This window comes from Atta colombica, unplaced genomic scaffold (genome assembly GCF_001594045.1).
Source record: "Atta colombica isolate Treedump-2 unplaced genomic scaffold, Acol1.0 scaffold68, whole genome shotgun sequence".
Taxonomy (NCBI): Eukaryota; Metazoa; Arthropoda; class Insecta; order Hymenoptera; family Formicidae; genus Atta; species Atta colombica.
Genome location: NW_017259559.1, coordinates 236,287 through 258,923, shown reverse-complemented (window position 1 = coordinate 258,923; position 22,637 = coordinate 236,287). Strand labels below are relative to the sequence as shown.

Sequence of the window (22,637 nt, the reverse complement as noted above, 5' to 3'; positions counted from 1 at the left end):
TTCCAACAAATTTTTCTATCCGAAAAAAAACCGAGAAAATCAGCAGAAAAATAGAAAAAAGATTTTTTTTCCGAAATTTTAAAATTATAATTTCAACAAAATCGTTTTTTTCGTGTACTTTCATAATTTCCAACGTTTGTAAAAACAAATGCATTAAAAAGCATTAAATCGCACGTATCGGACGACACACTTTTAGAGTGGATTCTTTAGATGTGTTTCTCTCTATTATATTTTCGTAATCATAAATAGAGAATATAGTGTAATCACCGAGAATCGTTTCGACCCCGGATTCCGCTTTAATAAAAAGAACGAGGGTCTATCCTCGGGCGATACGCGAACTCTGATGAATCCCCGACGTTGTCCTGACTACCAGAAGACGGCAGCCGTCTTCCTGGCGCGTATATTCTTTAACGATCGCATCAACGATCATAAAATCCGCGATCTCTGATTAACTGAGAAATGGCGGCGAGAGGGATGACCAAAGTAAATTTCAAGCTTCGACCCCCTAATGAGGGGGGGCGTGTTTATGGTTTGTATAGGTATAGGTATCTACTGTCGCCTAGTTTTTGTACGATTTTATAGAGCCCGCGGCTCCTGGATCCTCTTATTCTTCATTAGACTTTGATTGCCATCAGGTCACTATTATGGTCGTACTACTTGTCATCCGTACATCAAATATATCAGACATAATCTCGATACATTTAAAGAAAAAGATATGATGGTGAGATAATGGTAACTATATAGGTGATAATTGTACAAATTTTATATGTAAAATAAATGTAGATAATTGAATAAATAATAAATTATAATCATAAAATAAGTTATTCAACTGTATATATTATTTCTACATACATTTAAAGAAATTGTAAGGCAAATGCAATAAGTTAAGAATTACTTGAACAAATTACAGATTATTCTAAACTGCATTCAAAAGTAATATAAAAAAATTAGAGACAGTTGACTCATCTCAAAAATTATTTCAATAAAAAGTAATATTTTTTAAATTTATACTCTAATAGAAATATATGAAAATGAATTACAAAATAATAATAAAATCTCTATTTTGTTATAAGTACTTTATGAATCTAAAAATATTTATGTAAAGTTATTGAAATGTGAACATTAATTGTTTAGTAAATAAACAAACATATTTATTTGTTAATGAATCTGAATGAAACTTTGCATAAGTCATTTTTAATACTTCAAATATTTGTATAAAAGATTTAAATTTTTGTTATTATTTAAAAAATTTTTGTTTATAACAATGAAACTAATATCAAATAAAATAAATAATCTATAAAAATGTATTGCTTAATAAAAACAGAATGTTATAAACAACTTTTATATATAAGTAGTTTGTTTAAAGCGTAAATTTAATATATATGTTTTATGTCCTTACCCTCCTTAAGTTAAACAAAAAGTCACGAGGATATCAAAATAATTTCAAAATAATTATTAAAAAGCACTTTTCAATCAATTACTGTTTATTTTAACGGCATTTGACATTATCATGACCTGTTGTTTAATTTGTACACAGAAAGAACAATTTTGCTGGACACACATTTGAAAATAATTTAGTTGGACCATCAAAATAATTATGTTAGAAATTAAAAAATTATGATACAATCAAAATTTTGCTGCGCAAAATTTTGTTATTCTAGTAATTAGTTTGAGTTTTCAATATTATTTTCAAATTTATATCCAACAAAATTTTATATCTTTCAGCAAAAAATCGTTCTTTCCATGTAATAGAAAACTTGTATAGTTGTTACTTATATCATTGCTATCAATGTTTTTTCCTAATTGTAAATATACTAGATAAATATCAAATTTCATGCTTTACCTCGGATACTATTCAAATATCGATATTCGGCAAGTCAGAATCGAAGAAAGAATATTCTACATCTCTAAAACGCGATAATGATTTGCGGGCTCGATCGAAAACCCGACTGCCGTCGCCAAGCCTCGGATGAGTCCCTGCGCGAACTGAGATTATAAATCAGGTAATCAACCGCTATAAAAGTCCACCCACACGAGCGCGGGTGCTTTTTCGCTGAGACCTTGCGCGACTTTTGTGCACGGTATTCGAATCGCGCCTATCCTTAAAATCTCGTGATACGGCAACGATTCGCCACGCCGGGGGTCCAGGCCGCGACGACTGAATGTCTGGTCCCTCAACAAAGCATGTCGGTGGTCGTTGGTGATAAAGAGGAACGCCAGTTGAACCGCAGTCTCCGTAATTTTCTATTCTGTTTACAGTCAGGAATATCATTTTGCGCTATTTTTAATACTTCGTCGGCAAACTTGAACTTTAAAAACATAGTCGATATTTTGTAAATTTTGATAAATTTAAATTTGTAACAAATAAGTGAAATACAATCCGATTTTTACGATAGTAAAAATTCGTTATTAAAGCTTTCACAAATATACAGAAATTTTTTCAGATCTAAACAATTCAAGACAATATAAAAATCTGCACTGAAGCCCACATTATTGAAAGGTTCAAAATTCTTCGAAATTGTTAATTGTTAATTTCGCAGATATAAGCGAAGAATTTTCTTGTATATATCTTCCCTTAATCATGCAAATTTTTTTCGATTCGTTGTTTTTTGATAATAATTTCAATATATATCTATTGCAGACCGCGATAAAGATGTTCGCGTAGCTTCGACGTGAATAAGAAAGATGTATCCTGATTAATATTCTCGCCATCTCGTCCGGGTCAATCATTCTATTCCACAGAGAGTGAGACGAGATTAAATAAAATCTGGAAATTCGGTTTACTCTGCTAGAGAAAACGACGGCTTTATTAATCCAATAATGATCGTCGTTTTCTCTGTCTTACTCACTCACTCTATGGTAAGTAGAATGATTTTATTAGAATCTCTCTCGCAAGTAGAATGAAAAATGCACATTTCTAGAAGGCTCGAATTGTGTCGTCGACCAAAGTTTGCAAAGTAATTTAATTATAGAGATATATGATGTATAGGATGAAATACGGCAATTCATAAACTTGATAGAGAACTGATAACATTTTCCTTTATTTTATAAACGTAGTTCGAACGGCGCATTTTATTACAAAAATAAGATTATAAAATGTAATTTCTCCTCTTAACATATCGCATAATTACTATGGCGCGTACAAATGTACTAATCTATTGCGATGCGATTATTGCAAAATTCATGTTGTATTGAACAATCGGGAAAGCTTAAACCAGATTTCCCTTTTCAAAATTTATGTCTATTTCTGCCAATGTAGATTAATTTTAATCTCAATTTAATTTACTCCTTATCTTTTTCTCTAATTCTTATAACTATATATAAAACTATATATAACTATATATAAAAAAAAATAAACAATAGATTAAACTGAGATTAAAGTTATTTATATTGGTAGAAAAGGATTAATCTTCATTTTATTATCTGCCGTTTGCGAAATGATTATCATATTTTTTGTATAAATTTACATTTTGACTTCCACATGTTACATTCCAATATTAACATTATGTATATACACAAATATACTCTCTATATATGCATATATCAAAAGATTTAACATCTGGCAAAATGCTGTATATAGATTCAATATTCGTATAAGAGTATCATATATACAGCTGTTAAATATTTGATATAAGATTGGCTATCAACTTGAACATCTATATGATATTATATTATAATTGATATTTCATTGCATTTCTTTCCTCTCGGGAATGACGATGGTATATAAAATTACACTTTACGATATATCACGCACATGTAGTTGTAACAATTCAGGAAAAGGAGAGGAAGAAAATCATGATATTTGACATATCGAGAAATTATTGCATCTTGTCCGCTATTGTTCTTAATTAATTACGAAAATTATAAAGTCTTGCCTGCCAGGGCAGCGGCTTTAGAGAGCACAATCTGGATGTCCATCGAGGGAAAATTCTAGATATAGAACATTATTATTTTTGACATGCCCACCTTACTAGGTAATAAATTAGTTCTGGTAATAATAATAGAAAATATAAATGCACATATAAATTAATAAAATATATTTATATCTCTCACCTGCAGGAGTTTAACATTTGTAGCAAAATCGCCGGCCAGTAACTGGTCCCTGAGTAATCTAAAAATACGTACACATATGCTAAAAGAACGAAAATTATTGCCAAAGATATTATAAAATTTATTTACTTACAGGATCATAGCACAGCAGATATGTATGAGGAAACTGAATCTATTCTCATCAGCAAACAAGGAATCCCATATCCTCATAACATCCGGCAGAGGAAATTCTTGCGAAAGAAGGAGTGTCAACCATCTTATTCCAAGCACAGGAAAAGATGAGAATTAGAGAGAGAGTCAGCAATGAGAATTATAAGCATGACGATAATGATAATAATCATCGATTGCTATAGTATTACCTAAAGCTGTAATATTGCGGGCATAGCTCTTGCTGATGTAAACGCAACCAAATATCAGGATCATTGGCTCTAACTTGATTGGTCAATTTACTCATCATCGAATTAATTCCAAATTCAGCTTCATCCAACGTCTTTATAAAAAAATCACGTATTTCAGCCATCAGATTAGTAAAACAGAAAAAAGTATCTGCCTCAGCGTGTTCTACGAAACATAATAAAATAGATATATAGATATCGCAATCAGCAGATGTCATTTATGCATTTCAATTGCTTTCATATAATATATACTTCTCCATGTGGGATCTGGATCACAAGCAAATGCGTGATATATAGGTCCAACTATTTCATTCATTCCCTGTACGTAACCTTGGCCAGGATTCAATTTAGCGTATAAAAAGAGTATTCTTTCCAAAACTTCCCAGTGTGCTTCACCACCTTCAGATAATGGCGCGTAATCTTCCGTAGCCTTTCTGACAGAAACCGCTATCTAATAGATAAAATAATAATATAATATAGTAGTAACATGAGTCGTATCTGCAGGATGTTATGAAATTATCTTTTCTGTTTATAGGCGGTATTCATAGTCAGTTCTTATTTCGAAACTATCTTAAGTAATGTCTTAAGTAGAGTCCAACTGAAATTTCGGTTTTGTTTTCGATAAAAAATCAGGGTTTCGTTTTGAAATTAAGAAAAAATTTCGGTAGATTAATCGAAATTATATAAGTTGCAACGCGTCAGTGAGCGTCCAAAAAAACAACTTCGATTTTAATTATTAACTTGTTGATTAAACTTGAGATAATTTAAATATAAACTTTGATGTAATCCTAATAATAACTGTGATTTGATTTCTTTAAAAATTGAGGATGTAATATTATTATATTATTATATAGTTAGATATTTTAATAAAATCTTGTTTTTTAAAGAGTATATAAATTTGTCATGATTTCTGAAAAAAATGTAACTCCGTTAGCTTTTCTCCTTCTTTTTTTTTTAGTAAGACGTATCTAAATTGCGATTTTGATTTCGCCGAAATTGAACAACCAAATATTTGTTTTCGGTTTCGGCCCGAAGTTAAAATGTGGTTTCGATCGGATTTTAATCTTAAGACGCTAATATGGCTTTCTGATTGGTTCGTGACTATATTTCTAAGACCGTACTTAAGACGATCTCGAATATAAGATCTGACTATGAATATCGGCCTATATAATACACAAGATATAAAAATATAAAGATTATTTTTAAAGTTATCTTAGGTAGAATTTATTACTCTACTTGCATCGTTTATAATACCTGCTGCTTTCCACGTCAACGTAAGGGCAAAGATAAGTAAAATCTATTAATAAATTTAACAAAAAAATTAGTGATGGAAGCTTTAATCATTGTAGTTTTTTACCTTTGTTACTCCTAAGCCCTTTCTCTCAACGTTTGCGCTTTTCAGTACTGTGTGTTGAACTCTGTGATGTAAACGCTGACCGTTAGCATTCACTATCTTTTGACATGGATAATCAGTGCCTTGTTGAAAAAATGATATGTCTGGACATAATCGCCTGTACACGTAAAATTTATTTTTCTGATTCTCTGTGTTTTTATTAATGCTTTGGGAAAAAAGCTGTCAGAATATTTATACAATAAGACTCTTACCTAACATCTTTATCAATCTGAAGTAGAACTTCATTATCTTTAAAGTATGTTTGCCACTTACTATCTGGATTTAAATTGAGAGGATGATCATGTAACGTTACATCGACTCGTTCTTTGTCATCGGTATTTGATTCTCCAGGCATAACAATGAGATCCTCTGAAACCATCAAATTCAAATTATAAAAAACATTATACATAAATTTCCATGAGGTTTTTTTTAACATTAATTATTTGCGTGTAATATTTCTGACATTCCAATATTTTATATTTTAATTTCCATTGTTTCTTTTTGGTAATTTATAAATAAAAATTAACATTATTCTATACATTCTTTATGAATATTTAATTTATGAAATTGGAACATCCTTCACACAAATAATAAAGGGTTAATAAATGATACAAAAAATAACTTCTCACCAATGAAAGTATTGTACAACTCTCTTTTACGTTTTAAAGTCTCTATCCAATTAGACTTTATCGGTGGCAAATAATTCAATAGCAGTTTCCAACATAAAGGCCTCAGCCCACCGGGCTCGTCAGGTATGCCTGAGATATAAGAAAGAATGCAAGAGGATTATTATTATTAGATTATTAGTATTAATATTAGATCATTATCATTAGGTTATTAATATCAGTATTATCAGATTAGTATTAAAATGATTAAGATGATTAATGCAAGGCATAAACATATTATTATTATTATATCTGCAATAAACAAAACAAAAGGCTTGTGGCAAACAAATTCTTTTTGGCTGAATTTCTTAAACTTCCCCAACTAATGATTTATCATCAATATATGATTAATTATAATCTTGATCTTAACTTAATGTTTATCTTTTCTTAATTCTTGGAATTGAATAATTAAATCGAGATTTAATCCTACATTAGTGAAAGTGAGCTTTATATAGTTCATTGTTTTTTTTCTTTAATATGGAGAGAAAAAGAAAAAAGACGAATCATACAAGAAGTTTAGCTCAAAAGAAACAGACCTAAAAAGATATTTTGATCCTTTTCCATTGAATTAATACATACTAAAAGTTGCTTTATGGCCTAGTTTACATCGTGCACTTGATATACGTACTAACTAATAATTTTCTATTAAATTATTTTAATTTCAGCAATGTATTTAAAGAATGATGTACTAAATTGATACAATATGCATCAAAATGATTACTTAAATACACATCATGTATTACACGTATTGTCAAAATTAAAATAATTTAATAAAAAATTATTAATTAATACCCATATCAAGTACATGATGTAAGGTCATAAAACAGCCTTTACTATGTATTAATTCAATGGAGTGTAAATGATCAAATTCACTATAATTCTCCCGATAGTCAAACCTGCAGACAGATTTTGAGCAGAGTCTACTACCAATTTTTGATTGCAGAAAGGCAACAAATTATACACAGTTTGTACTATCAAACAATGTCAGCAAACTGCTGTCAAAAATGATAAAGCCTGCTGACATGCTATGCTAGCAAATTGATGACAGAAACCGAATAAAGTCTGCTGCATAACTTGATAACAGATTATGAACAAGATCTGCCATTTTCATATATAGCCTCGCCATGAGATGGATTTGCTTCTCGTAAAAAGAAAACATCTCGGAGTCCTGTAAGAATTGATGTATGTAAATCGAAGGCAAATCTTTTAAAGATTCCCAAGCTCTTTTAGAATGTGCTTTCTGAAACTCTGAATATTTTTTTTTACTATTTTATAATTTTTTCATGTGTATTTTGAAATATGAAGCTAATCAATATTTTAGCAATAAAACTATATTGATTATTTCCAGTTTTCACACCAGTATACATATGTAAATATATAATTATATGTATAATTATATATAACCATTTATATATATGTAAGCAAAATTTCTTGCAAAATCTCTTTCTAAGAAACCAAGTCGATTTAAATGAAAATGATAGACCTTGTTCGGTTTCTGCTATAAAGTTATGTCAGCAAGCTCTGCTCAGTTTTTGCTTGCAATCTGCTATCAGATTCTATTAGCAGGTCCTATAGCAGGTTATATTTGAATTCTGCTACCAGTCTATTTGCATAGAATGTTAACAGATTCTGTCAGCAGAACAGGAGCAGAATGCAACATCAATTATGATCAGTCTGCTAACATCTTCTGATCAAATCTGCTATCAGTCTCGACATTCTGCTAACATTTTGCTATTTGGATCTTTAGGCTTATATAAAATATCTAAATGCAATAAATATAATCAAACAAATTTAACGATCAAATAATACATGTATGGTCTGTTAAATAATGACAATATCATTATTGGATATTTTATCATTTAAAATATTTATATACTTTTACATGTAACTTTACTAATTCATCATCTACTGCAGCTTTTAATATGCACTAATGTAATAGTACAAATAACCGAATTCGCTATCAGTTGTATATAGAGTGACAGACGTACCATGAAAACATATTTTACTAAGGCTGACCGTATCTATCTCATCTGCATCGAGAACATCGTCAAACTCGCTCAATCTGTAAACAAATACAGATAAACAGACACATGAAACAAATCGAATTGGGGAACAAAATTTCGCGCAGGTATTTCGCTTACCTCTTTCGCAGGATGCTCATTTTCGTAGCACATGTGACTGATGTGATACTAAGCAGGGGTCCAGCGACGTGGGAGCTGCAGGGATCTAACCGCGGCCCCTTATCAGCATTCAGTGGGCGTGTGACACAGCGTTGATGCGTGCAGGCAGGCGCGTGTACAGATCTGATGCAGCGATATCCCGTAAATCTCGTTTTCTCATTATTGACTGCGGCCCGTCGCCTCGACGCATGCAACGATCGTCATCGCTTTCGAATCGCTCCGCCAGCTTACAACCAGCTGTAGCCGGCAGCGATGGCCATTGACTCCGGAGTATTTCGACGGGTGAATATCGATGCCCCTCTCTCTTTTTCTCTCTCTTTTGACCTCTCGATATATCAGCATCGATATTCGTCGCAGCCAAATGAAGTATCGATACTCTCACATGCTCTCGCACCGAGATTTTCTGTCCTTGTTTTATGTCTAATAAATGATGAAGCTAGAATGAGACAATAGTAGCGACTCCCTGAATGCACTTACACCGATAGTAAGCAATAGTTTTGTTCAGTATTGTCAGTAATATATAGTTTATCTCGTTGATGGATCGAATTACTTCGAAAGAGCAGAAACTGTGAAAACTTGGAAAGTAGATCGCAATATCGAGCGATATTTTAAAAGGAATTCAATGCTTGTTGTTTGATCAGCTAATTGATATGGCTACTGATAACGGAGTCTCGAATTGCCAAAATATACATCTATCTTGGATGGGTAATGTGCCCACTAAGCGAATGTGTACACTGTTTACAGTGTTTACACAAGAAAGTGAATGATGAGTGTATACGATATTTTAAGACATTAAAGGAGTTCGCGTATGTGCGCATCGCTTAAAATATATATCAATATATCTCTTGACTTGTTATATCGCCAATTTATACTGCGACGTTTCTCGTAAATCGAGATCGTAATGTCACTTTATAACGTGAATGATATTTGATATAATTGTAAGTAGAATTTCTTAATCTATAATCTATCTCATTATTTTGTTCTATCATTATTCTGTTGAACACAAACTAACAGTATTTAATATTATAATTGCATTAATGTTATAATTTCCTAATCATCAATGTATCCAGATAACAACATGTCTATTTTATTTATAACCAAGTTACTTATTAATGCACTGCTATGTGTTGCTACCAGAATTGCAACAACTAAGTCTTCATTTATTAGCAACTTGATGCATTTATGATAACATTGAGGTGCAACTTGCTAGCAATTTGCTGACAACTTTAAAATTGTCCCCATCAAAATTCATACTGTTGCCGACATGTTGTCATAATATGCAACATCATACAATGCTGTCATATTGCCAATAACGCAAGATAACATTGACATAGCTATCTCGCTGTTAAAATACTGGCAATACATATACACATAAGATCTGTTCATTTTAACTAAAGTTCTTGTACAGTTCATCTTTCTTCCTTTTCTTTCCACATTAGAGAAATCGTTGAAGATAAATCTATGGCAAATTAGCAGCAATCATAGATTTGTTATCATAAGCAATCATAGATTTGTACGATTTTGCTGTGACATGTTTTGCTATCTGGATAACAGTGTATTACATTACATCTATTGTTAAATGGAAAATTATAATATTGATGTATGTGTTAGTTCGTATTTATTAGGATACATTAGGTCTTTCTTTATTCCTTTCTTTATTTAGATTATATTAGACTTTCTGGATTTTCTTTCTCTCTTTTACTAAAAAATATCAAATATATTTATTCCATTTTATATTCCAAGTACTAGTTCAATTACACAAAATCGTTATAAAAAAAGTTATAAAAAGACTTTTGTGACACTTTGAATTTCCCTTAGATTTATAATCAAGGTTACATATATGTATTTATTTTTTTAGTTACTTTGCGGCTGTCAAAATGCCGTTCAAGTTCCATTTGAAAAAGAGCAGACAATATAATGTCGTGTCCAAGAATCAGTATGTAATCTGTGTCGAATTGTTAGATGCCACTTCTATAGAATGCACTCTCAGCATCGACAGCGTTGGCCAGGAGTGTCTAGACAATGTGATGCAACGTTTGGGATTAGGGCAACCAGAATTTTTTAGCCTACGCTATGTTTGCCGCAGTACATCATCACTTCGATGGATTGATATGGACAAACCTTTAAAGAGACAGCTTGAAAAAGATGCTAAAAGCTTTACGCTTTACTTAAGAGTTATGTATTATATAGTGGACGTACAACTCATTCAAGATGAGATGACAAGGTTAACTTAATTCGCTTAAGTGATATAAGATCTGTTCTTTTTAACTCGCACAATTTATCTTTTCTTGTTTCCTCTTCAAATTGAAGAAGAAAAAAGAAAATATGATAAATATGATATACAAAAAATTAAAAATAACAGACCTATAAGTTTCTTAAAAAATATAATTTTACATGTTTCTTCTCTTTTCCCTTCCACAGATATCATTATTATCTTCAATTGAAGAATGATGTGCTAGAAAACAAAGTACATTGTAATTACAGACAGGCTTGTGTGTTGGCAAGTTATTCTATGCAAGCTGAGTTTGGAAATTATAGTCCAGAGAGACACACAATCGAGTATCTCCAACAATGCACTTTCTTCCCAAACGTAACATCAATTTTCATAATTAAATTATTCTAATTGCAAATGTCATATAAATCCGGGTTCTGTTTAAATTTCTCTTTAGGGTGTAAACAAAACAGATCCAAATGGACAAGAATCTCTTTTATACACAGCAATATGTCAATATAAAAGTTTTGCCAATATGACACAAGCTACTGCAGAAGAATTATATATCTCGATTGCCATGCAACTAGAGGGATATGGTACTGAAACTTTTCCTGCCAAGGTATAAATAGCGCGTAAATTAATTAATTTTTATTGCTTCAAATACATGCTACAATTATGGAATATTTCAGGATAACATTAACAACAAAGTTATACTTGGAATTTCTATCAATGGAATTATGGTGGCCTATCCTAATACTCAAACAACGCAATTTTATAGGTTAATTTACTTTTTATTTTATATATATGACTTTAGGTCTGTTCTTTTCAGCTGAATTTCTTGCATATTCATCTTTTCTCTTTTTCTTTCCACGTTGGAAAAAAAAGAGAAGACAAATAGTGCAAAAAATTCAACTTAAAAGGACTTTTTATACTCACTAAATTACCTACCTAGATTAAAAAGTTCCCGGAATTCATTCAGAAAATTCAAAATACAAGTTTTATTCATCAAAAGTGATATTGTCCCCTTCAAAATACTCCCCATCGACTGCAACGCACTTATGCTAACACTTGATCCAGCTCTCGAAACATTTCTGGAACTCTATTGTCGGTATAACTATCAGAGCATCTTTGATTTTTCCATTACCTCCTTTCAGCTGTTAAAACGCGTAATTTTTTGACTCGATCGAACAGAAAAAATCGCAGGGAGCCATATCAGGTGAATTCGATGGCTGTTGGATGGTATTCGTTTCGTTCTTAGTCAAAAATTCATTCGTTGTTGCAAATTCAACTCCATTTTTAAAACTGTAAAAAATCGAAAATGTAGAGGTAGATGTACTCAAGAAGATGTACGGCGTAACTTTTACAAATGTCAAGCTATGGTGATAAAATTTGGTGGGAATGTCAATGATAGATGTGGCAACCTAACCAAAAAAAAACAACTCAAATCAGCTGACTCAGAACATCACCTGGTGATAATTCCGGGAACTTTTTGATCAAGATTATTACAGCATATTAAATAAATAATTTACGATTTGCAGATGGAAAGATATCAGTAATGTCATAAATCAAAAGAAAACGTTTAGAATAGAGTGCAAATGTGAAGAAGCAAAGCAATTTGTATTTACTGAGTCACGCGATGCAAAATACATATGGAGATTATGTATAGCCCAACATTTATTCTATATACAGTATCAAGAACGCCGTCCACAAGAAAGATCTAGTGGTTGCTGTGTGCGTAAATTAACATTTGTTTAATTATATTAAAATCGCGTTACATTGAATGCGTACAGAATTTTATATAATTGTAGGCACAATTACAACAATAATAATATTAATATATTGTTACAGGATAATGATACAAACGATTCTAGTGAGCAAGCAGTATCCGTGAATTCGGATAACAGGACCTCGGACACACATACACGGTGGACAAGTTACAATGATCTTTCAATACCATCACCGTGTCCTGTTGTATCCATTTCATCAACCGATATAAATAGTTTGCGTGCGCTATTACCATCATATAGACCGGCACCCGATTACGAAACGGCAGTCCAAATGAAATATAATAGTGGAAACGCTTCTCAGCCTTATTATGCGAATCAGTCCGCAATAGTTGGTTCAGATATTTCGTGCCTGTTAGGTGTAAACCGCAATAGATATTAAATTTAATAAGATACCTGATAAAGTTCTACTGAAATATTTGTGATAATATAAAAATATAAAAATTTGAACATGCAAAAGAGATTATATATATTATATATAAAAAAAATTCATATTGCAAATAAAATATTTATAAACTATATTAAATATATTAAATGTATTATTTCATTTCAAATATTATGTTTTATTTTTATAAATATATATACAATAAAATTATTAACAATATAACAAATGTGTATGCACAAATTTACAAACAGCGCTTTTATCAAAATTGTACATTATTTTTCTGAATAAAACAATATAATATAATAAAATACCTAAATAACAATCAAAATTACAATTGTAAGATATATTTATATATATAATACACATACACGCACACGCTTACACACGTTTGCTTTTATAGCTCTCTAAAATATATATTGTATGTACATTATAATTATTGTTAACAAACTTTCATGAACTGAAGAAAGAAAGATTCCTCTTATTGTGAAATAATTTGAGAAAATATTTATATATTAAACAAATATTAGATATGGAAAAAAGTTCGTGGCGTTTTTTAATGAGAAAAATGCTACGAACTTTTTCCCACACCTAATATATGTATTGCAATATCAAAATATTTAAGAAATGTTGATAAATTCATAATATATATGCCAGTACATAATATTTTCTTCGAGCATTCTTATTTAAATTAAAGAGAGAATTTCATTCAGTTGAAACAGATCTTGAGGCTTGATAATACTTATATACAAATTTACAAATACATATTGTATTGTGTATAAACTGCATACTATTTTAATTTGCCTTTTCATGATCAATCTATTACAAACAACTCAAAAGACATCATGTCATAAATTATTCTTTTTTAAATTTTCTTTTTTATATTTTCTAGATAGAATCAGCAGCTGTGATCGCTTGCATCAAAGCTGCTGGTTCAGGTTTATTCGCAGTGGCATATACATTGAAACCAGAATCAATTAATGCATCTTTTGTTACAGGTCCTATAGCTACTGCTTTTATATCTTTGACATTATAGAAATTTCTCTTAAGTTGCGCTGTAATATGTTCAACTGTAGATGGACTGAAAAAAACAAATATATTAGATCTCTCGAGCATTTTTGGTAATTCTTGTTCAAGAGTTTCGCTCTCTAATGTTTTATAAACTATGATCTTTTTTATTGAAATTCCACTATCTCTAACAGTACAAGAGATAGTTTCACGTGCAATTTCACTGCATGGATACAATAATAGTTTGGAATCTTTCTTTATATCAAGAATAATTTTTTCAGCCAGTTGCTTTGAATTACCAGACTGACTGCCTACACAATGTTGTAAATTAAGTCGATTTCTTGCGAGAGACTCCGTCACAGGTCCCACGCAGTACGTTGGCATCTGTTCCCAATGATATAGAATATTAGTATCTTCTTTTACTGCCAATACAATAGCTTCAACTGTACGAGGACTAGTTAATATTAAACCTATAATTAATTAAGGTGAAAGATAGATATAATATTAGTTATAATAATTATATAATATAATAACAATTATGTAATATAATTATGTTGAAAATAATAAGATGTATTACCACTATATTTGTCAGCTACTAACAAACAAGCTCGCAGATCCGAAATATTCACAAATTCGAATTTCAAAGTTTGTAAATATTCGCAATTATAACCAGCTGATTCCAATATCTTGCTATATGTTTCCTGATTGCTCTTTTCAGATAATCCCTTACATAATACTACTCTCTTGCAATTTCCAGCCATTGTGAACAAAAGTTTTTAATTTGTAAACTGAAATTTTGATACAACAGGAAAAAAATATATATTGTAACTATTAATAACAAACTATAATGTTAGATTGTCAAAACAAAGTTCGGAATCATTTACCAAAAAATTATTAATAATTGTCAACGATATTCTGAATAAATTTATATATAAAATAATATTTTTGATAACCTGATAATATCTGATAATACAAAACTTTTTAGTAATTATTTAAAATACCTTTCTCTAAAATCTTAATAAAAATGTACTCATTCGATGCATATTCACTTAAAACGAAAGAATCTGGCAGAAAAACGCTGCGATCAGCCTTATGAATCAAGTTATTAAGCACTAAAATTCGAGACTTTAAAGGTTAAGGTATCTGTCATCTCGATTCGCGATACGTTAGGGCCTGCGCATAATAGAACAAATATTAAGAAATAAATATTTATTTCAAAAGATTTCAATCTATCAGATTACCAGTTACAGTCGGAATATGCAGTTTCTGGTAGGTTGAAATCTCAATATTTTTTCCTATTCCTAATATTTCCTCTATTGTGCGCAAAGCTTATGTATACGTTCAGCTTTAATTACACAAATTCACTACTTTATAAACACAAATTCACTGCTTTAAAAGCAGAAAAACGCGACAGTCGATCTTGTAAATCGAGTTAAGCATTGAAATTCGACATTAGATATACTTAAGACATCTGTCATCCCGACAGCTCTATGACTGCGTTTATCAGATATATTTAGATTTAACGAAGAGATTTAACTAAAGATAAGAACCAATCATATTAAAAAAATCACTAAGTGCAAACTGATTAATTTTCTCTGCTAAACGCAATCTATGTATACCTTAGAACATACATACTGGAAAGGCCATAGGCGACCAAAAATGCTGCAACATCCTTATCTAAACACTGCACTATAATGCATCTGCATCGAAATATATACATGTGACATACGTCACATGTATAAACGTTCAAAGTTCGCGATTTCGAAAAAATATCAAATTATTTAAAAAATGGAACGCTATTGCGTATGTCTCAAAATATCAACAAAGCAAAACAAAATATTTCTTCATAAGTAAATAGCCTACTTTGAAGATAATTTTAAGCCAATCTTTAAGGTTACATATTGAATTAATTTAAATTATATAAATATATAAAATATGTGTGTGTATTTTAAGTATATAGTTACAATCAACATTAAAATAATTTAAAAATTTATTATATGTTTCGCACACAATATATGTTAGATTTCCTAAATTTCCTAATTATATGTTTAGATTTCCTAAAGATTAGAGATCTAAATTTTTGCCCAATGGATGAAAAAAAAAAACTGTTACTGTGATTTGTAATAAAATTGTAAAATAAAAAATAATTTTAAAGAAGATTTTTTTATGTAATGGAAGACAACAAGTTAATTTTAAAAAAATGCAGTACTATGTCAAACAAGTGCCGAAAGAGATATTTTATAGAATTCATAAAAACTGCTTTTATATTGCTTTATAAATATTATTTTATCTTATAAATATTATTTAAAAACATAAAATTTCAACATACGCAATTGCAATTTCAGATTGTACCAAGAAATAACTGATTCAAATAATGCTAATAATACAAACTTGAAATTATTGAAAAAAAAATGTATGATGTTAGTAAGGTAAGTTACAAATACTTTTATATTACAAATATTGTAATATAATTATAAATCTAATTCTAAAATAAAATAATTCCTATTAAGATTTATACATTAAGATTTTGGATAATAATAAAATAGACGCTATATCAGAAATGAATAATAATGAAGAAATTATTTCTCTTATAAACTGAAGGTAAATTTAGTTCTATTCTTATTTTCTCAAATCAAATGTAATCTGTATACATTACATGTTATCTGTATATATTTATCAATATGTATTATATTTAGAACCGGTATTACATTTAGAATCAAATAATGAAATCGGATGGCATTCTATCAGTACAGAATAATGTTATAGAAAATATTTATCCTAAAATGGTTGAAGATAAATTTAACTTTAAATCTAACTTTATTGATATTCCATGTTTGATCTATAAAATTAGATAATATATGATACAATGTTATTATTTATTCATTATTAATAAGATCAGATAAATATTACCAATCAAAGATAATATTAAGAATTTTATTAATAATTTCAAATATTAATAATTTCAGATAAAATATCAGAAGCTACTCTAAAAATAAGATATTGATATTGGAGATATTGATACATCTCATTTAGCCATTCTTAGAAGAGCTAAAAACGTGTTAGAAAAAACAATGATTCAGATAATAGAACAGAGAAAAAGAATTACAGTTTTATTAGTACTGCAAAAAGTGTCTGATAGATATAAGAAAAAAATATTCATTGATACAATTAAGAAGAAAAGATTCAATCTCTAAAAATGCTGCGGATATGTTATTGATATTTTTATGTTATTGTTATTGTTTTTTTTATTGTATATATTTAATAATATTATTTAATTATTTGTTTGTTATATTTAATTTTTCTTTATTGGTTTATCATAGCATTCTATTTTTCTTCAATTTATTAAATATCCTATTCCATACAAAAAATAATGAAATGAAGGACAAATAAACAGAAATATTTTTCGAGTTATTGGACGATTTGCATTAACATTACATTTTTATTCTTCAAAAGCATATGATTATATCCGTACCAATTTTTTTTTTAATTTGTTACTACATCCAAGAACAATGAGAAAATGGTATTTTGTAATAGATGGTAAACCAGAATTCACTAAAGAAGCTTTCGACGCTAAAATCTAAAGTGAAGAATAGTGAAGAATCTATTATTTGCAATATAGTAATTAATGAAATGGCAATACAGCAAGTGACATATGACGATATCAGACATTATGGACTCATTACTTTAGATATTAACAGAACAAGTACAAAAAAGTTACTTTATGCCAAAAATGCTTTAGTTTTCCTGGCTGTTTAAATGGACATTGGAAAATACCTAGTGGTTATTTTTTCATATAGTCTTTAAGTGCACCAGAAAGAGCTAATTTGATGAAAACATATTTATAATTAATGTACGAAGCAGGTACACATGTTCTTTTACATTTGATGATGCAATCGTTAATTTAAAAATGTGTAAATGTCTAGGTGCTAATTTCGACATTGTCCACATTTTCAATTATTTCATATATTATGCATCCTGTAACTAACGAAAAAGTATTTTGTATATTTGATCCTTCTCACATGATCAAATTAATAAGAAACACTTTAGGAGATAACCTAGCAAATGAGAATGGATTAAAATGGATTGAAATGTTTTTCTATCCAAATGTATATTTCAAACAGCGAATACTTTTTTTTAGATTTAATTGGATTAATTAAATTCAATTAGATTCAATCCAATTGAAATAGCATCCAATTGAATGCGATTGGATTGAAAAACTGCATTTTCTATTCAAAATTTTGAATTGAACAGTATTCACAATGCACAGAAAAAGCTAATATTATTGTTAGATTGAATAGAGATATGCTCCATGATGGAATTCCTATAAATGAATAAAAATGCATTCAGGATTGAAAAGCATTCATTTTAACATTCGTGAATATTTTTAATATCTGACTCCATTTTAATTCATTTCAATCCATTCTCGTTTGCTAGAAAGAAATTCTTAAAGTTCAAGAGCAGTTTGTACATTGGAGAAACATCGCATTACTTCATCACAAGAAAAGGAAAAATTAAGAGCAGCAATAAAAATTACAAAAAAACATATTTTATCGCAATAATATAATGAATGTCTAATTAGCTGTTCAAGTTTTAAATAATAATGTCAGTAATGCTCTTAAATATGTTGAGCAATGTGATGTGAAAGATTTTCAAGCACCTCGATCAGTACACAGCTTATTTTTGCGAAATTTTTAATGCTTTTGATATATATTAAATATCCATAATAAATTTTTCAACATAAAGCAGCTCTTTGCATTGAAAATTTTATAAAATTGAAAAGTCTTGCATATAACATCATAAATTATATCACTACTATAAAAGATATTAACAATGTTAACATTTTAGAAAACTGGCATTTTAAGATTTATCTTTATAAAATATATTTAATTTGGTTGATGTATTGAAAACAAAAAATTTGTCAACATACAAGCTAAGCCAAGACCATATCGAAACATTCTTTAGCGCTTTAAGAAGTAAAGGATTTAATAATAATCCAAATGCGCAACAATTTGAGAATACTTATAAGCGTTTATTAGTGCGTCATGAAATTTATTTCCGAACAAGGAAATTATTTAATAAATGATGTACAAATATTGTTCGTTTCAACAAAAAATAATCAGACGGAATCGTTATTTATTGAAAATGATGATAAAATATACATTATCAGTCGAGACATTTGAGCATGTCTCAAAAATGTGGAAAAAACTGAGTCCATTTATTTATATCTCGTATATATAAGCAATTTCATCATGAAAAAATTAATGAAAAGGAAAAGTATGTGTCACATTTGTGCATCTTTTCTCACATGTAATGAAAATATCTCAAAATTAATAACATTAAAAAATAGAGGAAACTTAGTATATCTTTCATATATCTTTCAAGAGATGTAATAAAAGTAACAAGTACATGTGAAAACATTATTAGGCAATATAAAGATTTCATTTTCCAAAGCCATAAAAAAGAATATTTATATTTAAAAATTTTTAACATAGTTTGCTTTGATGTATTTCTAGAAGATGAAATGTCACAACATATATTGTCACAGAATATTGTAAAAAATAAAATACGATTGATAAAAGCTATTATTAAACGTTGTGTTAATTTAAGACTATTTTATGAAAAATATGCAACAAATGATTTACAAAAGTACTTTATTAGATAGAAGTATATAAAACTAATACAATTTAAACATCAATAATTTTTAAGCAATATTCGTTTATTTACTATAATATATATTCGCATGTTAGTTACTACTTTTTTTTATTCTAATATTTGTAATTTTAATATTTGTTAAAAAATATTTTATACTTTTGTAAAAAAATTTAGAGGAAATAAGCAAAACAGAGAAACCACCAGCATCAGGGCTGTGTAGCTCAAATCCTGGCAGGATGGAAGTTTACTATTATAGAGGAGACCAGCAGGACTATTCTGTAACTCTTAATATAAGTATCATTATAATATCGTTGCGTAACTTTTTTATCATGGTTGCGTTAAGATTATAAAATAGCTGACCTCGATTCGAATCTCGGAGCGCCCTGATATTTTTCTCTGTTGTCGCTTATTTCTTACACTTCCGTAATGACTTACCGTGTTTTTGCAAACTGTATGTGTTTCAGAATCAGAATGCAAAATGTCAAAACACGATGACAATTTGATAGTTGAGAACATTCTTTTTCATCATTTTCAAATTTCAAATAACTATTTTTGATAACCATCCTATATTTTTTCAAATTCAAATTATGCAATATCATCATGCGCAAGCGCATAGCAAACAAGTACAAAACAAGGACAGATGTTGCAGATATTTTTATTATATTTTATTATATTTTATTAACATACGGTATGATTCTTCTAGTATGTTCTAAGATATATATATATATATACATTCCGCTTTGGGGATGCTAGATGCTAGATGGCCAAATTGTCGAAACTTCACAATAGAGCTTCAAGATTGGACGCGTTCAAGTTGATAAAGCATATTTGCATAGTGCATCAAAAACAAGAGAAAGAATAAAGGAAAGCATAACGCGTAACACGTAATGCATAAGAAAATGTACCAATCAAAGTCCTTCCAACCAGTTTCCTTCCTTTCCATGAAATAAAGAACTGATTGGTTGAGTTTCTTATGTCTTATATGTTATGCGTTATGTAAAAGTCTGTGCTCCCCGTTTAAGCTCTTAAATAAATTTACTTATTTAAGCGTAAAATATTGCATAATTTTATAGCAAACATGTAAATAATATTTCTCTATAAATATAATATACGAAATTGTAACACTGCAACAATAAATTGCAACAATAAATTGTTTTGAATGATAATTGATTTAAAATATAATAAATTATTATTTTCTATAAAATATTTTTCAATACTATTGTAATTTTCAATAAAATAAAAAAATTTTAATATTACAACATTATTGCTGCAATTTTTGTAATATTGCACACTATTATAAAATATTACAATATTGCTACAATATTTTGTAATGTAGGTATAATATTTAAATCCTTATATCTCAAAAACTATTGAAATAAAAATTTATAATAAACGTTTTACTTAATTTTTTTTAAACCTTTGTTACTATTATATTGTATTTTGAATGGCGAATGTTGAAACATCGACTTGTATATATATTTCAATGATGTATTATTTGGCCCCGCACATAATAAAAAAATTAAGAACAGAAAAAAATATTAAATATTGGAGGAAATTGTAAAAAAATTGTAAATGAATATTACATATAATAAATGCAAATAAGATATAAAATAGCTTATTTGTATCTATTGTAAGTTATGTCCAATCTATATTCCTAATTTTTTTACATTTAATACTTAATATTTATTTAGTAATAAATCAAAACATAATATTATAGTATTTATATCTTAGAAAGTTGGATAAAATGTTTTGTAATATTTCAACGCTGTTACAGTAATATTGCAATGCGATAAACTGCAATGTAATAATTGAACGATATTACTATAATATTACAATGCAGTATACCACAATCATTGAATAATATTGCGATAATATTACAAGGCGATATATTACATTGCAATATTTGAACAATATTGCGATAATATTACTTTGCGATATGTCGTACTGCAATATTTAAACGATATTGCGGATATATGTACTTTAGTGTAATATATCATATTGCAATATTTGGACGATATTGTAGTAATATTGCAGAATGATATATAGTATCACATTGCAATATTTCAACAAAATTATTGCAATACGGAAAGTTATCGGAAAAGTCACAATGCATTTTTTAGTTCAAAATTGTATATATAATATCTTCGTTAAAAATGAATGAAATTTAAATTTTAAAAAAGCATTTTAAAGTGTGAAGTTTCCACTTTCAAAAACTTACTATATTTTTTGAGTTTATGTAAGTTTGATAATTTTTACATACAGAAGACTACCAGCTAAAAAAAATGAAAAATTTTTTTTCACTTTGTAGGTCTGTAACATGCTTAAAAAAAATTTGAGAACAATTTCGACTATCTATCGTAAAAGCTTACAACTTTCCTTGCAAAATCATTTTTTAAAAATATTCCTACGATTTTTTGTTACTGAGTTATCGCGGATTAAATAAAAGAAGTATTTTGATTTTAATTACTCATAACTCCGTTAAAAAACATCGTGATGTAATTATTAAAATAGATTCTTAAAGCTGAAACTTTGCTCTATTAAATGGTATAATTAAATGTAGGATATATATATATAAATTTGAATTAAAAATGTGACAAAAATATGTCACTCTTTCGACAACCTAATATTACGTTGTGATATATCGCAATGTAATATCTCACAATCAGTAATATTTACCATTTACGTTTAAGTTGTATTGCAAATTGTAATATTACTGCAATGTTATTACAATATTACATGTTATGTGGAGAGTTGAATAAAGTATTGCAATTTTGTGATATAATAATCTTTGAAGAATAATTAAAGTTACTATCATACTTATAGCGTTTTCGGCTCGACCGAGTTTGCACAAACTTGGGTTGAAGTAATGATATTTCGTGCTCTCCTATTAGTAGAGCATGTACTTAGTGAACGTCA

The 22,637-nt window shown here is 28.9% G+C and overlaps 3 protein-coding genes across 4 annotated transcripts; 1 reads left to right on the top strand and 2 right to left on the bottom strand.

The window, feature by feature from the left end:
* Positions 1-3,642: 3,642 nt before the first annotated feature.
* On the bottom strand, positions 3,643-9,135 carry LOC108692264 (TBC1 domain family member 13). Its single transcript, XM_018200435.1, has 10 exons — positions 8,645-9,135; positions 8,492-8,565; positions 6,468-6,596; positions 6,051-6,207; positions 5,803-5,956; positions 4,698-4,896; positions 4,410-4,611; positions 4,184-4,306; positions 4,054-4,111; positions 3,643-3,930 (listed from the first exon to the last, which is right to left on the bottom strand). The coding sequence occupies exons 1-10, from the start codon at positions 8,662-8,664 to the stop codon at positions 3,862-3,864; spliced, it is 1,185 nt and encodes a 394-aa protein (XP_018055924.1). The 5' UTR covers positions 8,665-9,135; the 3' UTR covers positions 3,643-3,861.
* A 77-nt stretch (positions 9,136-9,212) lies between these two features.
* Positions 9,213-13,082, top strand: LOC108692266 (tyrosine-protein phosphatase non-receptor type 21-like). 2 transcript variants are annotated; one of them, XM_018200439.1, is made up of 7 exons: positions 9,213-9,621; positions 10,646-10,907; positions 11,105-11,273; positions 11,353-11,514; positions 11,585-11,673; positions 12,434-12,626; positions 12,744-13,082. In XM_018200439.1, exons 2-7 carry the CDS (start codon positions 10,711-10,713, stop codon positions 13,059-13,061), a joined length of 1,128 nt encoding a protein of 375 aa, XP_018055928.1. In that variant the 5' UTR covers positions 9,213-9,621; positions 10,646-10,710; the 3' UTR covers positions 13,062-13,082. The 2 variants fall into 2 exon arrangements, with proteins under 2 accessions (XP_018055928.1, XP_018055927.1); XM_018200438.1 differs by having other exon boundaries at positions 10,542-10,907.
* A 787-nt stretch (positions 13,083-13,869) lies between these two features.
* LOC108692272 (uroporphyrinogen-III synthase-like) lies at positions 13,870-15,196 on the bottom strand. Its single transcript, XM_018200448.1, has 3 exons — positions 15,071-15,196; positions 14,647-14,857; positions 13,870-14,539 (listed from the first exon to the last, which is right to left on the bottom strand). The coding sequence occupies exons 2-3, from the start codon at positions 14,828-14,830 to the stop codon at positions 13,950-13,952; spliced, it is 774 nt and encodes a 257-aa protein (XP_018055937.1). The 5' UTR covers positions 14,831-14,857; positions 15,071-15,196; the 3' UTR covers positions 13,870-13,949.
* Between the last annotated feature and the right edge of the window lie 7,441 nt (positions 15,197-22,637).